Raw genomic sequence first — 18,244 nt, 5'->3', positions numbered from 1 at the left:
GGCGCTGCACTGTGGCTGCCTGCTGCTCCCAGCTATAGGATGGGTCAAATGCAGAGGACAAATCTTGTTGTATCCTTCTTGAACAATGACAATAAAGAGATATTCTATTCTATATTATTCTATATTCTATCATCGTAGTATGACACCCAAAAAATGTACTGTCCCCACAAGTGAGGAAATAACCTGTGTACACACAAAACAGTGTGTCCAGGGGGTCAATGAACAGATTGGGAAACATTGTATCCCAGAAGCTGACCAAAATTGTCTAAAATATCTAAAGTATGTGTTGGAAGATAATACTCAGTGATGGTAAAGTTTAATCCAGGGCATTCAAGTTTGTTTCTTGAATTGGTTGTACGTGTGTGTGTGTGTGTGTGTGTGTGTGTGTGTGTGTGTGTGTGTCTGTGTGTGTGTGTGTGGATATGATTGTCTCTACATTTGTTTGTGTATTTGTGTGTTTTTGCGTATGCTTGTTTCTGAGTGAATGTGTCCTGTTTGCATTTGTGTAACTGTGTCTGTGTGAGCATGTGTTATGTGTATGTATGTGTATGTGTGTGTTGTTCCAAAGGACTCTGCAGAGTTGTTGTTGTTATTCTTACCACCCCGGCCAAAAGCAGATAGCATGTCAAAACAAGCGCTTGCACTTCCGACCAAGGGGGAGAGAAAGCTCCCCCAACGGATGTAGTCGGGTTGCATTTTTATCCACTTTGGAATGCCAGAAAATAGGATTGTTCCTGAAAAAACATTCCACAAAAGAATAAATGGAAGACCTGACTGTCTTTTCTACTCGTTTACCTGGTTCTGTAGTCTCCCAAAAAACAGACATATTTAAAACTTAGGTGATGGTTGACAGCTGTGGTCACAGATAGTCACTCAATTCACATCTTGGGAATCTCGGGTGAAACTAAGGTGAACACCTCATTTTCATAAACATGGTTTTGAAAGCAGGGTATGTAATTACACTGCAACAAAACCAGAGTCAATCCATCTCTAAACAGTGTACTGATGGGTGGGGGAGGTGCCGGGGAGCAGGGCGGGTCCCTACTTAGGATTCAGAATGACTGCCATACATGTCGTTAAGCATCTCACATCTGGGGTACCTTTGGCGCTGTCGCCCCGCCCTGAAGGTGTGGAAAGACTCCGGTCCGCTGCGCCAAGCGAGTCCACTTTGAAGTTGTGACCATCCCAGCGTCTGGCAGGGCTCATTCATAATGCACATGGATCGCTTTCTGGTTTCAGTTGACTGGTATGTCCTGATTAGCAGACTGGGCTCGGCAGAGGAGGGTGTGAAGGGTGTGTTTGGAGAGCGTTTGTCTCTTTTGTCTCTCCGTGCGTGTATACTCTGCGCGCGTGTTTGTGTGTGTGAGCGGGCTCTACCTCTGCGGTTGTGCATGTACGGTTGAACTTCTGCCTGTGAGGTCTCATCGTGTTTGTTTTATGCGTACATGGGTGCAGATGTGTGTTTGATGTCCAAATACACGTCTGCTGCTTTCCCGGATATCTTGGGCAAAAATCCCAGACACCCCACACACTTTCGCTATTCAATCACTGCCTCTTTGTTATCTCGCCCTTTGACCTACGCCGCTCCGGTAGCGTCTGGTAAGGGGGTACTAGAGGAAATGCAAGGCATGTGTAGTAGACAGAGACAGAACAACTGAAAACATTCGCCAATTGTATACATGGTCGATGCTGCCTCAGATGGCTGACACATTTAGACTTGGACCTAAATTTGACATTTCGGTGATGTTTTCCTCTTTTAGAGCAATTACAACCGCAAATAATCTTTTTCCTCTGATTCATTAGAAACAAATCAAAACCGTGATAAACCCCTATTACGTAATGTAAGGTAACAGTAGAAAGCAGATGTCTGTGATTCAATTACAAAAAAAAGAAAACCAAATCCTTATGTGTTAAAAAACCCACCGAGGAGCCATGAGACAGAGGGAGGAAAGAATGTGGAAACTCATTACGCCGCGGAAGATCCTCGTCAGTGAATGTTCTCTTGGTGGAGTGGAGGTGCATGAGGCGCCGTGGCATTAAGACGCCGTCATGGCCAATTTCTTCAGTGTACGTGATACAAGTATGCCTCTTTTTGGCGGGAGCGGCAGCTACGGACGTCAAATGTCTAAAGCAGGGGTCGTGAATGTCATTACCAATTAACAGGATTATTGGTACGTGCACCTGCATGACAACCGGAGACAGTCGATGCTTACGTATTATGCTTTTGTACTCGGTTGTGTGTTTTCTAAGCCTAATATTTAGAATGAGTAGGTGCGTGTGGAGCGTTACCGTAGAGGACAGTCCCCTTCCCACAAGCTGGCTCCCGCGGTCACCTAAAGTACTGGGAGAGCAGCGCCGAGGGTGTTATTAGTGGGTGCATATGCGTATGCTCCGTGCGGTGGCAGCCCATAGCACCAGCCGTTGACTCACAGCTCAGGCAGAAACCACCGTGGCCCCACACACTTTAAACAGTCCCGAGTCAAAGACCCTAAAAAACACCACCATGCACACACACACAGACACAGATTTAATATACTGAACAGGGACCTAATATTATTGCAATGAAAGCTCCTGACACACAGTGGCACACACACGGTCCTCAAATTTTAGTTTAGATTTAAATTCACCATATAGCACTTCGGTCGATATTTGTCATTCGGAAAATTTATTTCACTTGACTTGAAGCACACACAAAACTCATTTAGGCACGTAACACACTCACAGGATAAGAGAACCACCCCACACAGCAAGCACCCACGGCCATCGGTACATTCAGTTACTGTTAGGGCTGGGATCGTAATATTGTGATAATTTGATTTTATAACACAGACGGTTCTAGCTGTTTCAATCAATGCCTCTACCTGCTTGGTTATGATATCCATATAACTAATTACACATTTTTTCTCTTGTCTGTAAGCACTCGGATGTTCTTATTAGACGTGGCTAAAGTGTCAAACAATGAGGAGTGAGCAGGAGGCTCAGGCTTTAGACCGCTCTGAACACCGTGTTTCCAACATTCTTTTTCTACCTTCGCCACAAGCTGACTTCAACTCGTGGCGGAGTTCTTTATATGGTCATCTGCTCCAGGCACCGCACGCCCTGCAGGGATATGCCCATCCACCCGCTCACTCTGTCTCAGAAGTTGTTTGACCGCGTCGCAGACTGTCCAGATGTTTTATTAAAGAAAATAAAAAATAAATAACAAATTGATCTCTCAGATTGTTAATCCTCTGGACAGTCTGTCATTAACAGACGAACAGCTTGAATCTGTTTCCTTCATCCATGCCAAGATCATCGGCTAGTGGTGTCTCTGCCACCTCCCTGTCTCCCTGCTTCCCATGGAGATACTCGGTACCCTGCGCCAATGGAGCGGAGCCCCTGTCCCCGGGCGCCCATGGAGCGGGGACACAGCCCCCGTTACCGGGCACGCAGAGAGTGGAAGCAACGCCTCCTGCCGAGCTCCAAGCCACTCCAGCACCGCCCCAAGCCGGCCCTCGAACCTGAGGCGCAGCTCTGCGCCCCCGGACATTATTTGCCCTACGTCCCTACACTCAAAACATTTTATGGTCCTGGCTAGGTGGGGTGGGGGGGGGGGGGGGACTCATGGTAACAATAAATCGGAAATGTTAAATGACGAAATCGGAGACAGCAAATCACATTTTCTCATGTTCTATTTCTAACTTCAGAACAAAATAAAAACAGCACGTTATTGGTTTTATGATTTTGGACTCTTGATCGGATATGAAATTATCAAATGATACACAGATATGGAGCTGCCCCCTGGCAGGCTTCCAGAAGTTGGCCAATTCCACCTAGATGAGGCTAGGTGGAATTAGCCAGGAGCAGATGGAACATGTCATGACACAGGGCTCCTATCCTGAATGAGTGTGTGGATGGTTTTATAATCCTGATGCTTGTTAGCCCAACCAACAAGCATCAGGTGTGGCTGCTCAAGCCATCCCATACCCCGACCACCAAACTGAAGCCAGGAAGAATTCCTGGCCGAAGCCTACTCTCCTCCCCTCCCCTCACCAAGCAGAGAACAAAAACAAAAAGAAATGCTTAAAACAGACTCTGACCCAGGGTTACCTATACTTTAACTATGTAAAACACCAGACTCTGAAACAGGGTTCCTTATATATATATATATATATATATATAAGGAACCCTGTTAAAATTAACCGGTCCCCTTCCAGAGGACCTGGGTTCCTTCTGGAGCGTGGGACCTCAGGCTGCTGCTTTGACTGGAGATGATGTGGCTGCTGCAGGGGTAGCCTGGCCGCTGGATGGCCCTGGCGATGCCTGCTCGGTGGAGAAGCTGCCAGCGGTTACCGGTGGTGGCTGCTGCGCTGCTTCTCCCCCGGTCCTCCACTGGACCCCCTAGGTGCTGCCACTGCCAGTCGGGAGAGGGTTGGTGCTGGGGCCGCCCGTTGGACCGCTGGTGGCTCCAGGGTGTCCCTTCCCCGTGCCGGAGAGTCCCTGCCCAGGTGCCAGATACGCCACCCAAGTGCCGTGTTCAGGGACCTCCGGCACAGAGCCGCAAGCGACAAGGTGTTGTAAACACCAGTTTTTTGTAGCGATGATGCTAGGTGGAACATGTCATGACACAGGGCTCCTATCCAGAATGTGTGGATGGGTTTATAAACCTGATGCTTGTTAGCCCAACCACCGAGCATCAGGTGTGGCTGCTCAAGCCACCCCATCCACCACAGGGGCCTCAAAGAGACAGGAGCTAACACGGCTTGTTTCAGACAGAGGCTGAACTGAGGGGCTGTGTAAAGTGGCCAATTAGGGTAAATAATGATTTTTTTTTTTAACTGTGAATCATGCAAAGTTATTCTAGTGGAGTTACAGAATAAAAATATAGAGCTGGAAATGAGCAAAATAGGTCCCCTTAAATAATCCCCAAAGTATCGTAAGATTGTCGATATGGAGATATTTTGTAGAAAATGTTTGATTTTGTCACTATTGTCCAGCCCTAGTTATTGTTATTTTCATGGAAAAGTAATTCATCAATGTATTTACTTGTAAACACACACACACACACACACCCACACCAACACACTTACCTAATGCACACACACAAAGCAGAATAATGTTGACTCCCAGACACAAACACAGAAACACACAGATACAGGTTGATCCACCAACACACACACACACACACACACACACACACACACACACACACACACACACGCCACATTGACATCACTGTGGTGACAGCCAGCCGGGGCCACAGAGGGACGCACAGGGCCACAGAGGGCCCTTTCCTCTCATTCACTGACAGCTGGTACAGCGAAAACCTCCCCGTGCTGGGAACCAGAACCCCAGGGAGTCTGTGGACTTTGAGGATCAAAAAAAGGCCAAACTCTCCTTCGCCTCTATTCTTTCCCCACCCCTTTCCCCATCCGTTTCTCCCGGCTCTGTAATTACGTTTCCTCTGCCCGAGCTGCTTGAAGTGAAGCCAATTAAACAATAAAGAACGGAGCTTTCTCTCCCTCTCCCTTTTTTTTTTCTCTCTCCATCCCTCCCTCCTCGCTTCCCCGCTTTCCCTGTTACCGGTCACACCCCTCGCTCCTCTCAATATCGGAGTCGGCGTGTTTGTCCTGGATGTGGAACTCGTAGATGCACGTGTGTGATACACATCCTATGTTTTTTCCCCCCACCCCCACATTTTCATAAAACACTGACAAATTTGATTCCTACTGCCGCCAAGGTTGGGACTGTGCTACATTGACAAAATCAAACATTCCAACGTCTGTTGACGACGATATTTCCGCGTAAGAAAAATTCGAACCAATCACGGGTGATGTGGATGATGATCGAGCAGGTAGGGACGTTGATGAGAACATCTAGAACAGTCTATGAAGTCCAGAGAGTTGCGTCCGAAAGAAAACATTAAACCGCGTCACGATAATCAAAATCCCAGATGTTAGTCTCGTATCACAATATTGACTTTATATCAGTGTGTCGTCGTGCAAGATCAGAATTTCACCTGATTTCGTATGTTTTTTTTAGTTTTTTTTTTAGTTCTCTTCCTCCACTTCACTACGCCACATCATTCCTTATCCTCTAGTCTTACACCCCCACCCCTCTTTCCCTGCCTCTCATCCATAGTTCCTCAGGCCCTAAATTCGTGCACCCTTTAGGACGGATCCAAACAATTTAGGCTTGGCCCACGGGGCAGACCGTGCAGATGGCCCCCGTCGGATTAGAGCAAAATAAAGATATGTTTCTCTTGACTGTAATGGCCCCGTCTAATTGTAGTGTGCGGTGGATTGTAAACGGACAGCTAAAGTTAGGCTGGGAACTGTAGCTGGTGTCTGAGGTGGAGCACGGCAGGACTGCTCTGCAAAAAAAAACCCAGTCCCTGCATTACGCCGTGTTCTCCGGCGGTTAGCGACCGCAGGCAGGCAGCTGTGTCGTCTGTAGGAGCAATAATTACAATTGTAACGTTTTCTCTCCCCCTCTTCTTTTCCTCCTCCCTCCCTCGCTCCGTCCGGCTGATACAGGGTTTCGAGGACCCCGAGAATCCAGGGTTGTTTTTAGTGGTCGTTGTGTGACGTCCTTCGTTATTCAATTTGGTCCTGTCAATAAATTCAAGGGGCCATGTTGGTAGCAGGCTGGCAGGCTGAGTGATCCGGGGGATGTGTGTGTTTGAGTGGTTACCGTTTACAGTACGATACATAACAGAACTTGAGACTCACTCCCGTCTCGGCTTGTCATCTTGGTTTCTATGTTTGTTTTGAAAAAACTTCTTTCGCAGTTTTAGAGCTGAGCTCTGCCGGATTTCTTCTGAAAGGTTAGGTTTTACTGTATCCCCCCCTCCCAAAATGAAAAGAAATACGAATAAAAAATCAGTTTCAAAGTCCGCTCAGTCCACTCAGTAGCTAATATTTGTCTCTCCTACAGCAAATCCTGCGTAACTCACGCGGCAACGCCACCAAGGTCATCTTCCTCATCACCGACGGTTACTCCAATGGCGGGGACCCTCGGCCGGTAGCGGCCGCTCTGAGAGAACGAGGGGTGGAGATCTTCACTTTGGGCATCTGGCAGGGCAACATCAGAGAGCTCCACGACATGGCCTCGCAGCCCAAGGACCAGCACTGCTACCTCGTGCACAACTTCGCCGAGTTTGAGGCCCTGGCCCGACGCGCCCTGCACGAAGGTGGGAGGGTCCTCGTGATGTCATGTGTTTTCATATTCCTAATCCTGTCTGATATGGTCCATATACCAGTCAGGAAAAATAAATGAAACAATACTCGATACACTCAAACAAGATAACCATTCGTCTAAAGTGCTACTGTGCTGCTTACCTTGTGTCTGCTCAACATATATCGGCTGCTCAACATATATCAGCGTGTTTATAACTTTCCATTGACACTTTAAGTTAGAATCTCGATCCTATCACAAGCTGGCTCTCACGCCCGCTCTCGATTCATTCAACAGACATTCTAGGATACAGATGAATTGGTTTGAAGCTACTACAGGCTACTCTTTTGTCCCTTTGAAACTCCAGCACTCCCACCATTACATTTGCCCCACAGTAATATTTCTAAAGCCGAGGCTTTGACCTACTGAATTTCTATGATTAGTTAAGGGGGGAAACGGCTAATATTTTAAATGGAATCTGACAATGTGAGTTTCACATGGTCTTTGCTCTCATCTCTTGCCAACAGCCCCATCGTCTCACTTCCACACGGACTGGAGTTACTACCTTTTCCCACACTTGAGTGGAATTTTCCCCCACAACTCAGTGAAAATAGTGTCTCACCCATCAAATGCATTTCCCCATAACATTAGAGCTGTAGATGCACTTGTAGCTTGGAGCCCACCATACGGAAGGCCGTAAATTAACTGCACATAATTATCATACAAAAACCAGGACATGCGTGTGCGCGCGCACACACACACACACACACACACACACACACACACACACACACACACACACACACACACACACACACACACACACACACACACACACGCACACACACACACACACACACACACACACTCAATGTCTCAAGACCCAGACGGTAGGGTCAGTGTCCTATCAGTAGATTTGAACAAACTCCAAAGGGGCGAGTGTTTTAGACTGAAAGCTGCTGCTATCAGCTCGGCCTCTAGTCTGCCTCTCACCCTTCTTTCTTAAAAGTCAGCTCTTGGCTCCTGCCCGAGAAAACTCTTTATAACTTGCACTCAGGTGCCCTCAAATGGAACTGTATTTAACCCTCCTGCCCACAGAGTAGAGACTTTCTCTTCGCTCTCCCTTGGGCTTCCTCTACTCTTTGATGCCTTCAGCTCTGCATCATTTTGCAACAGAAGAACAAAATCATAGTTAATAAAGTCCGGATTAACATCAGGTTTAGTTTCTGCCTCCATCTGACTGAACTTAACCATAAAGACCTCCTGAATCTATTTTGTTCTTTGCGACCCTGAGAAATATAAGATTCAAATCTTACGAGTGGAAAGAGACACCGCTCAGAGTCGAAATACCAATATCCGCCCTCCACCATCTTTTGTTGTGATACGGGATCATACTGAGTCACGGGCTTGCTTGTTTTCCACTGCCAGACCTCCCCACGGGAAGCTACATCCAGGAGGATCTGTCTCGCTGCTCCCCCCTGTGCGAGGCGGGCAAGGACTGCTGTGATCTGATGGCCAGCTGTATGTGTGGAACTCATACCGGCCAGTACGACTGTGTCTGTGAGAAGGGACACTACGGCAAGGGGCTGCAGCACGAGTGCACAGGTAAGTCACATGGTCATCGCACTGAGATAAACTCTGTGAAGCTACAAGACGTCACGAGAGGCGGATCACCGGCAGTTCACTGGCACATAGTTGCATGCTCTCACTGTGACTCGTGTCTCTGCAGGGAGGCGTACCGGCATTGCCGAAGAGCTTTCGCACAATGGCCTAACCATGTATATGTTTTTTGCTATTAAATGCCAGCGTAAGTCTCAGATGTTGTAGGTTGTCGAGGAGGGCCCCCAGGATTGTTGATATCAAAAGTAGTCAAGTGAAGATCAATACAAGTCTAGGCCTTGTTATTCAGCAGGAATAGTGCTAACATCATACTCCACAAACATGTCCTCAGGCACATTATTGATTCACACTTTGCACACTACGGAGATTCCCCTTTCTGTTTAAAAAAAAAGTATGTTGTTTTTGCAGGTTACGATGACTTTATTAAACTCATAATTCTGAGGCATTTTGAGGCCCTGGGCTGAAATGATTGACCAGATCTATACATGAAGCCACAACAAATGAAAATAAACTCTGCTTACCACACTCTTGCCTGTTAGTTAATGAGAATCAATGAGATGAGGTGAATCGCACTGAGGAATCCCCCTCAGAAGTTGAGGTATTTCTATAAAAGTCTTTTCTGACTGAAAGCAGTGAGGCAAGGTCCAACCCCAAACTTGACGGATCACTCCAGTGGCGAAGCATTAAAGATGCTTCCCCCCGAGAGTTATTTTCAAGATTAGGATCACAGTCACTTTCATTCGCCAGTAATAACACACATAGTAATCTGATTTGGCTCATTAGTCAATTACAAGAAAGCTACTTTCGGTAGCAGTCCAACACATACAGACATGCCTTGCATGAACCAGTTTTACAGTACAATATGAACTTCATGACAGAAGGGTAAACCAAGAGCTTTACATTTATAGAGAAATCCATGTTTAAGTGTAATTACAAAGTCTGAGTTGGATAGTAAATGTTTTGTCGGGCTCAATATATCTTCAAACCCACTACTTTTGCTTGAGCGACTTAAAGTAAATGAGCAGGTCGGAGTTTGTTCTTGCTGAAAGGTACTGACGTGTTAATAATACAAATAGTAATAATAATAATAAACCTTATTTCTATTGCAACTTACAATAAGGTTATTAGTAGTCCAACCAAATTTACACAGCAGTCTTCAGGAAAGTAGCCTTTGTTAATAAGGTTTGTATTGTTGAGTGTAAAGGGGTGAGGATCCTCTGGAGGTGAAGAGGTTGGCGCAGGTTGGGACAAGGTGTAACAGATGGGTCACCAATTTATACAACACTTTTCTAAAACAGCTGGCAAGTACTTTGTATGGAGCATTCAAACTGAAATTAAAACACAACAATTAAAATCACCAAGCGGTAGTAATTGGCGACGAACACATGTCGTCACAATGAAAGGAATAAATAGTGGACGAGATCAACTCATCACGTTGTAGCTGTCAAAAAGTCGCGGCTTCTGCGGCGCGTGTGTTTCACTTCAACGCGTGCGCAAAGGATTTTGCGGAGTCGTTCGATGCGGTAGCACACCCGCAATGCAGCAGGAGACAGAAGGAGGCCGAATTAGCAAATCAGTGCTGAGCTCACTGCTTAGTAACCAAGGGAAAACCGTGATAGCAATCTACCCCCCGTAATGGGGAAGAGTGAGTGATAATCCAGTCTGTGTTTTGTCCTCTGGACCTTGGTCTCCTCTTTGTCTCCCATCTGCTACAGATAGCTGGGAGGGGGGTACAGACCGAGCACAGGATCCCGGGAGGGTCAGATAAGATCCAATCAATTTGGATCGGCTTGTAATAAGGCATATGAGAGAGATAAAAAAAAGACAGAGTCGTGGAGAAAACTGTGAGCGCGAGCGCAGAGGGCATGGGGGTCAGCGTGCCGAGCGGCGTAGCTCCCTAATGACGATCAGATGTTGTCGAGACGGGAGGACCAGCGCTGCGTTATTAATGCGTTTGATGGTTTAATTAATAGCAGAGCGCAGACGGGAGAGCTGCCTCGGCTGGCTCCAAGGAAGGAAGGACGCAGCGAGACGCTCCGACCGCAAGGCGAGGCGCGCTTCCCCCCCGCCTGTCTGCCTCTCTCCGTCTCACCCTCTCTCCATGTCTGCGACTTTTGCTGGTTGGAATACTAAACAGGTTCACGCGGCAGAATGGCCGAGGAGTGTTTCCCTTCTGGTGTGGATGCATGTTTTCCAATCAGCTGCCATTTTCGTGCTGCCATACTGGCGCGTACAGCCACACCTCGCCCCAAATGCTGCAAAATTTTTCTGCATATTAGGCTGGGTTTGATTTCGATCGCTTCAGATGCGTCAGGTCGGGTTTATTTAAAAGGAACATGATAGGGTGATACACCATCCAAAATGACTAATCGGGGGATGATGCTGCATTGGGCAGATTTGGGTTATGGGTGATTTACAGTTATGGGTGAAAACAGTCAAAAACAAACTTTTCACCGGAGAAATGCAGTCGTAATTAGTCAAAGAGCAAAACAAATAGCACAAGAACAAGCATCAATTCAACATGGCTTCTGCCTTACAAATATGGCACTGTCTTTGCCAAGACAGTTAGCCAGCTCGGTTTGCTGGAAGTGGGAAGTTCTGGTCACAGTAGATGTGTCATCAGGCCAATTCCCTATTTCACATGTTGTTCTTGCTTGATTTTACCGGGTCCTTAAATTCTTAAAAAGTCTAAAATCCAATAATCTGAATTTTGGGCCTTAAATGTGTTAAAATGTCTCAAATACGACTTTGACGGGTCTTTAAAATTGATTGGATTATGAAGATTGCGTGAGTCTTCCAGATCCAAGGAGTTTTTTCTTTTCTCAGGGCTTTCTTTTTCGGTGACCCATTTTAGCATTTTATTTAATTTTTTCTGTCCAAGAGAGCGACGCCATCCGCGATTGATTAACTAGTGGACTCGTTTTCTGGTATTATGTACCCGGACACGGCTCTCCAGCTGAAAGCGCTCCAAAGCAGGAAGTGATGCTGTGTCACCCCGCGGCTACCACCAGAAGTATATTTCAGACCTGTGGGACTCAGATCTTCCTTCATATCCTTTGTACTTTTTTTTTTGCCGGTATGTTAGTAAAATTGCATTTGTGATGCAAAAAAAAAAAGGTCTTAAAAAGTCTTAGAAATGTAACTTGTTGAAACCTGCAGAAACCCTGTTGTTTGTTTTTGCTCAATTGACTTTGAGTCACATTTCCCATCAAAGCAGTGTGCACTCATGAAGGGTTCCCATTAAACATGACAAGTGCCTGCTGCTTTCAGGAAAATGTTAGCACCTCTCCAAGATCCTCTTAGACTGTTTTATTTCTTTAACCTCGCCGGGCTTGGCTGAACCAAAGGTGTTGTGTGAATTATGGGTACACCGTGTGCTCTGGGAGTGCAAGTGCCAAAGGGGTCCAACGGCAAAAAAAGAGGCAAACTTAGTGCTGTTGGCAGAGCCCGTGTGTAGTGTAAGTGTCATGTACAGAAGTGTGCGGCGCCCAGCGGATTGGAGGTGTTGACTTTTAATTCGTCTCTTCAAGCGGACAGCCAAAGCCTCTGCCCGAGCTGCGATGCCCTTGAGCAAAAATTCCGATCCCAAACTGCCACTGAAAGGCTTATCTCATTATCTCACTCTATGATCTTCTTAATGGGAGGAGTGCCCAAAGCAACGAGAATTTCCCTTCTTGTTATCAATTCAGACTGGACGATGAATTGATGTTATGATTTATCGTATTTCAGAGGTATCGTATTGTGAGGAAAATGCTGTGATGCGATGATATGATTTGTGTGATTTTGTGAACATTTCCCCCCGTCATCGTTGCTATTGCAAATTCCTCTGTATTGCCCAGCTTCGGTATCCAGTGATTTATTGCGTGATTTTGTTTATCGGGCAGTATTTAATAAGCGTTGCCACGTCGGGAAAAACACCCGAAAAAAGCGCCGCTGTGCAGATTATTAGTCCGATGGAATTGGCAGATCCTCGCCATCTGAATCATCGCAGTTTGCAGCGCTGTTATTTATGGACCTGAGGAGAGCCAAGCGAAACAGCCTCTTCCACCAAACACGCCTGGAATTCAACCAGAGACAAACAACAGTTCAAATCTAAACCTACCGACGCTTCTCCGCTTTTCTCCAGCTCGTTCACGGTCTTCAGCTCCCACCGACAGCCGACACAGAGCACCGTTGTCTCCACATACGCGGGGGGAGAGGGGAAGGGGGGTGGGGTGGGCGAGGAAGGGCATTTTTCCCTCCTATCGGCCGGCTGCCTTATCAGCCTCTTCTGCAGGAGGAAGACGGACGCTCTGGACTGTGTTAAGACTCTGCGGTGTCAGCGAAGGCTTTGTCGTCCCTCTCGCCAGGTCGAAAAAAATCTTGGACGGAGAGAGGGGGAGTGGACGGAGAGAGGGGGAGATCGAGCGGGAGAAAAGAAAGAAAGGCAGGTGTCAAACAAGGAAGCATGGGGGGCGGGGTGTTTCCTGGTGGCTGGCAGGGCGGCTTTCAGGGATCAGTTCTCGGTTCCCCCCGAATAAAGCCGTCCTTTTCGGGGGAACAGAAACCAGTGGGGCAAGCGATGCGGGAATTTCTTTGTTTATACGAAAGGGTTTCGCGTCACCTCCTCATAATCTCCACGACTCCTAGGTGCCGTGGGGGAGTGGTAGACAACTGCTGAAGTGCCCTTTTCGGAAGGTTCCTAAACGGTTCCCCATTTATTTCCCGTACCTTGGTCTGAAAGTGGCTCGCGCGCGGGTCTCCTTAATTCAATGACCTGGAGTTGCATTAGATGTCTCAATATGAGGTGCACCGAACGAACACGGACCGCCCCGGGATCCAAAACAGATAAGGCTCTTCTCGCAACAGGATGGTTGAGGTGCATTTGATCCGTGTCACCATCCGGAACGTCCAGTTTTACACCAAACGATCTCCTATGGTTTTTTTTGTTGTTTTTTTCAGACTCCGATTACGATGCCGTTTTCCCAACAAATGAAATGATTATATAGTCTGTCGCGGTCTAAAAAAAAAAAAAAAATGCTATGCAAAAATGATAACAGTGAACTCGGGATTCAATTTTTTTCGCCCTTTTGTTTGTAAAATAATTTGGCCGCCTTACAATATTAGCCGGAATACAAGTCAGGAATATTTGGGATCGGGGAATCACCGGGTCCAAGGTCCACAATGGAAATATTTCGGCTTGCCGACGGGAACGACCCAGAGGGCTCTCCTGGCGCGGAAGACGTGCTTGGACAAAGGGAATAAAAATGACAAAGTAGAGGGATGCTAATGGGTGATGAAGAGGGAAGAATGTCGACTGTTGCAATCGCTTTCCCCCCTCCCTCTTTCAAGTGCTTTCCAGCTGTTGCCTCCCTCCCGGTTTCCAGAATGAATAAAGTGCAGAGCTTTGGTCGAATGTTTTGGGTTAACTGTGAAACCCATCGTTAAACGAGCTCCTTCAGTGGACTGTGCAGGACGTGCTTTACGCAGACCATGCCCAGGGCACATGCAGCAACACAAGAGTAGCTCATCATCATCATCATCATCATGCTGCTGCTTCTTTGTATTGGGCCAAAGTTATTATTTGTTTTTGTGTTTTTTAACACATTCAAATGTCGTGCAATCCACTCTACTACTTCAAGCATTATTTCTTCTTTCTAGGATTTCACGCCTTATTCTGAAAACACTGAACAATAAGATAACAAGTCTATTTGATTTGAATGTTCACTGTTTTCTCGACATTTGAATTCTGAAATGTTTAGTCGAGAGGCTATACACTTTCTTTAAAAATGCTCTAAAAAAACTCAAGCTCATTTTGGAGTACGGCTCCCTTTACCCATACTCAAGTCATTCCCTTCACCATGTAATGGGGTACAATCTTCGGCAAGAAATTTTACATGAGCTAAAATTTACAGCACTCCTTAGAACTCAGACAATCACCCTTTTTCCTTGTAGTCTTTTTATACCGAAAAAAAACTTCTACCCAATATTTTGCCTTGCTCTGCAACTGCCAATTTACACCCGCTGATTGCCGGTTGACTGTCCCATTCGGATGCCATTCACCTCATCCAAAATGTTCTGTGTGGAGGGGCGGGCGTTTCTGTCAATGTCAGCACGTTTGCTATCAGGCCGGACGGCGTTATTTAAATCACCGTCTCGCCGTTGATGATGAATGGCGAGAGATTTGTTTATTTCATTTTTATCTCCAAATACGCATTTCACCTCAAGCTCTCTGTGGTTTCTTGGCGGAGTGAAAAAATGTTTTATGCGACTTCACAGTGTCATTAAATCACGAGATATTGAGGCCGAGTGATTCAACTTGTCTCATTAATTTTTCACTGCGTCAACGGTCATCCGGCCCCACGACGTAGCCCCGTTGGAATGCAGCAGGACGGATCTTTCACACAGCCGGTCTAACCAGGTAGCGAACAGCTTTCTGAGGCCGTGCGAAGGGGGCTTTTGATGTTTTTTGTTCCATCCCTCTCTCTCACATCCATCAACCGCACGGCTGTTTCTCAAAGTCATACTCAGTACCGACAGAAATGTTTCATAGTTGGGATTTTGAAATACACCAGAAACCCGTCATGAGAAAGACCCCGCCCACAGTCCGCACGAAACACGTTCACGTTCCATTTCTCAACTAATGTCCGAGTAATAAAATCCCTCGAAAATTTTGCAGAAAGTTAAAAAAAATTGCTATCTCATATATTAAGTAGTATGAAATTCTCCACACAACTGAAATGCCACAATGATAGCCCTTTCAGTTGCCATCTCACAGGGCTGCATTCAAAGGATAGTTGTAAATTCTGTTTTGAAGGTGAGGGCTTACAGTTGCTCAGTGGGAACTGTGGCCTGGCGCTGGACCAACTGGCCTCGCTCCAGTTCTTGGCAGCAGATGGGAGGACCCCTCCTCTGTTGAATTGCATGGACGTATGAATCAAGATCACTATTTTTATTTTTTATTTTTTATTGCGATTGATGGTGCATCCCGTGTCTCAAGTGCCTTCAGGTGGTAAGCCGGCACGCTACGCAGAGGCTGAGATCCGCTCCCCGCCGTGCAAAGCGCGGTCCACTCGGGGAACGGGGGAGCGGACGCGTAATGTCAGAGTTCACTTTTTCTGGAGCCTGCAGTCTGGGCTTTTTTGGTAAAACTGTTTTAAAGGCGGGGCCGTCTCGGCTTTTTGGTCTCGGTGACAGACAATTACTTTTAGACCCAGATTGGAGACGGAGGCTGACGACTCGCTAATGTTCCTGCGCAATGCAGAGGTCCGTGTCGGTACTTTTCATTTTTCTCCGGGGTGTGCGGCGACCCCGTTCCACCCTCGCTCTCAGCCTCTCTCGCCCTCTCCATCTCTCCCCACTCGTTAAAAGACACATATAGGTCTGTAAAAAGCAGTAATTGATGACTACTGTAGCCGTGTTTTTAGGTCAGAGCCGCTGTAAAGCAAGCATGACTGCCGCCATAAACCGAGGCCATTAATGTGTATGTGTGCGATTTTGAGAGAGAGAGAAAGAGAGAGAGAGAGAGAGCGAGAGAGAGAGAGAGAGAGAGAGAGAGAGGGAGAGCGAGCCAGAGAGAGGAGTGTGAAAAAACAGCTGGTGGGGGCGAAGCGGAAACCTCACTGTGTCATTTACTCTCATTCATGCATCCCTCCATCTCCTCCTGTCCTCGTTACTCTATTCATTTCCTTCCTTCCTGACTTCCTCTGCACAAAGACTTGACTCCAGCCTCGGCTACCCCTCCGCCCCCACCTCTCCCGTCCTTCCCTCATCCTTTCTTCCATCCTCTCTCTCCCTGTCTCTCTGTTTCTGTCTCTCCCGCCGAGCTTTCTTGCGTCCTTTCTCAGCGTCACCCTCCATAGTGGTCATAAAGGGAGGCTTTACCATTTACAAGCAAGGTATAAATGTTGCTCTCAGCAGAGACACACACCATTAAAAGTGGCCTAGTTCCTCACCTGGGGGGAAGACCAGAGGCACAGGCTTTACTAGAACCATTTAAGACTATCAACTTGAATAATACATTCCAGAGTCACTTTGAATTTTCTATTTGATTTGACTTCAAAATATTCCGAACTTCTTCCTGTATCACAATAGTTGTTTTTTTTACCATCTGTACAGTAATCCCTGAACGTTTCTCTCTGCCTCACACGTTTCCTGCAACAATTCGCTCACACTGGTAGGAAGCGAGGGGATCGTACACTTTTCCGCGATACACCCCTTTTGTCTTTTATGCTCTTGCTTGTCCCTCGCCCTGATTTGTGCCATGTGCTTATTGTCATGATACCCTCCAACTGTGTCCCTCACCCCTCCTCCATCTGCTAGCTACTGCTCTACCCCACCGCTGGCTTGGTAGTATGTGGGCATGTGTGTCTCTTCCTCAGAAAGTGAGAGTGTGAATGAGAGCATCTGTGGGTATCTGTGTGTGAGGCAGAGGGTGTGTCCTCGTGTATTTGAAACGTGTGTCTTTGTTTGCATTGTGTTTTGTGTGCGTTTGTGTGACGTGTCCGGTGTGCGCGTGTGAACCGCGAAGCCGAGCCTCCTCCAGCAGGAGCGAGGTGATGAGGGACATGTCTGATGTCCGATGCCCGGGGTCAAAGGTCATGGGGAGCCAATCCAGAAAGTCAGCGGCTACCAGTCTCCTCAGGAAAAGCGTAACCCCGTCTCTCGTTTCCCTCACCCATATTTTGGCTCCCCTTCTATCCGTCTCTTTTCTCTTCCTATCTCCTGCTAAGTTTTGACACAACAGCTTGTCCTCACCACTTGTATCTGGAATGTTCCAGTAGCTGGGGGGGGGGGGGGGGACAAATCTTTGTGGACGTGTTTCTGGGAAAAGTGCTTTGGGACAGGGGGTGATATGATGCAGGGTGTTGGGATGTGACCGACACTCGACAATGGCTCTGGTCTGTTGGCTCAAGATGATTTTGGAATGTTTGATACAGTACATGAGAGAAAGAGCTGCATCGGGGAAAAAAAGTTAGTTCGAAAAAGTAAACAATTTCAAATGGGAAAAACCTGAATGTGAATCTTTGGCGGTGTGGACCACGTTCCACAGGTTTTTACATGACAAATTATTCCTGAAAAACAAGGAACTGAATGACTTTTTCTTCAGTACAATGGGACACAAATGCACACATTCACGCATACACACGCAGCGGGGGCCTGGGTCCTGTCAGTGTGTCTGCTCAGTCAAAACAACTCTAAAGCCCCTGACTGACTCTCAAGCCAAACTGACACTGGGTCCACTGTGGGAACATCTAGATGTTTTCATGGCTTTGGTGTATTATATATTACATATTTTGACTCATTTCAGCGTTGAAATTGAAATTCCCTCCCGATTGCTTTAGCCCCCTCTCGCACACCGCTACTCCACGCCTCGCCCCATCTGTGTGTGCATCTAATGTGTACGAGTGGCTGCGTGTGTGCACCTGCGATTTCCGACGTCCCTTGCCTTCGCAGCCGTTAAATCGAGGAATTAACGCGGTTAATGGGC

General features: G+C 47.0%; 1 protein-coding gene across 4 annotated transcripts in view; it reads left to right on the top strand.

The window, feature by feature from the left end:
- Positions 1 to 18,244, top strand: part of svep1 (sushi, von Willebrand factor type A, EGF and pentraxin domain containing 1) — a 94,736-nt gene that overhangs the window by 21,457 nt on the left and 55,035 nt on the right. For all 4 annotated transcript variants that reach the window (XM_080023256.1, XM_080023255.1, XM_080023254.1 and 1 more), the window contains exons 2-3: positions 6,916 to 7,171; positions 8,584 to 8,760. In XM_080023256.1, the coding sequence (XP_079879382.1) occupies positions 6,916 to 7,171; positions 8,584 to 8,760 (433 nt within the window). The remainder of the gene's footprint in view (positions 1 to 6,915; positions 7,172 to 8,583; positions 8,761 to 18,244) is intronic.

This window comes from Zeus faber, assembly GCF_960531495.2.
Source record: "Zeus faber genome assembly, chromosome: 22".
Taxonomy (NCBI): domain Eukaryota; kingdom Metazoa; phylum Chordata; class Actinopteri; order Zeiformes; family Zeidae; genus Zeus; species Zeus faber.
The sequence above is the reverse complement of the archived record's forward strand: the minus strand, read 5'-3'. Positions and strand labels throughout refer to the sequence as shown.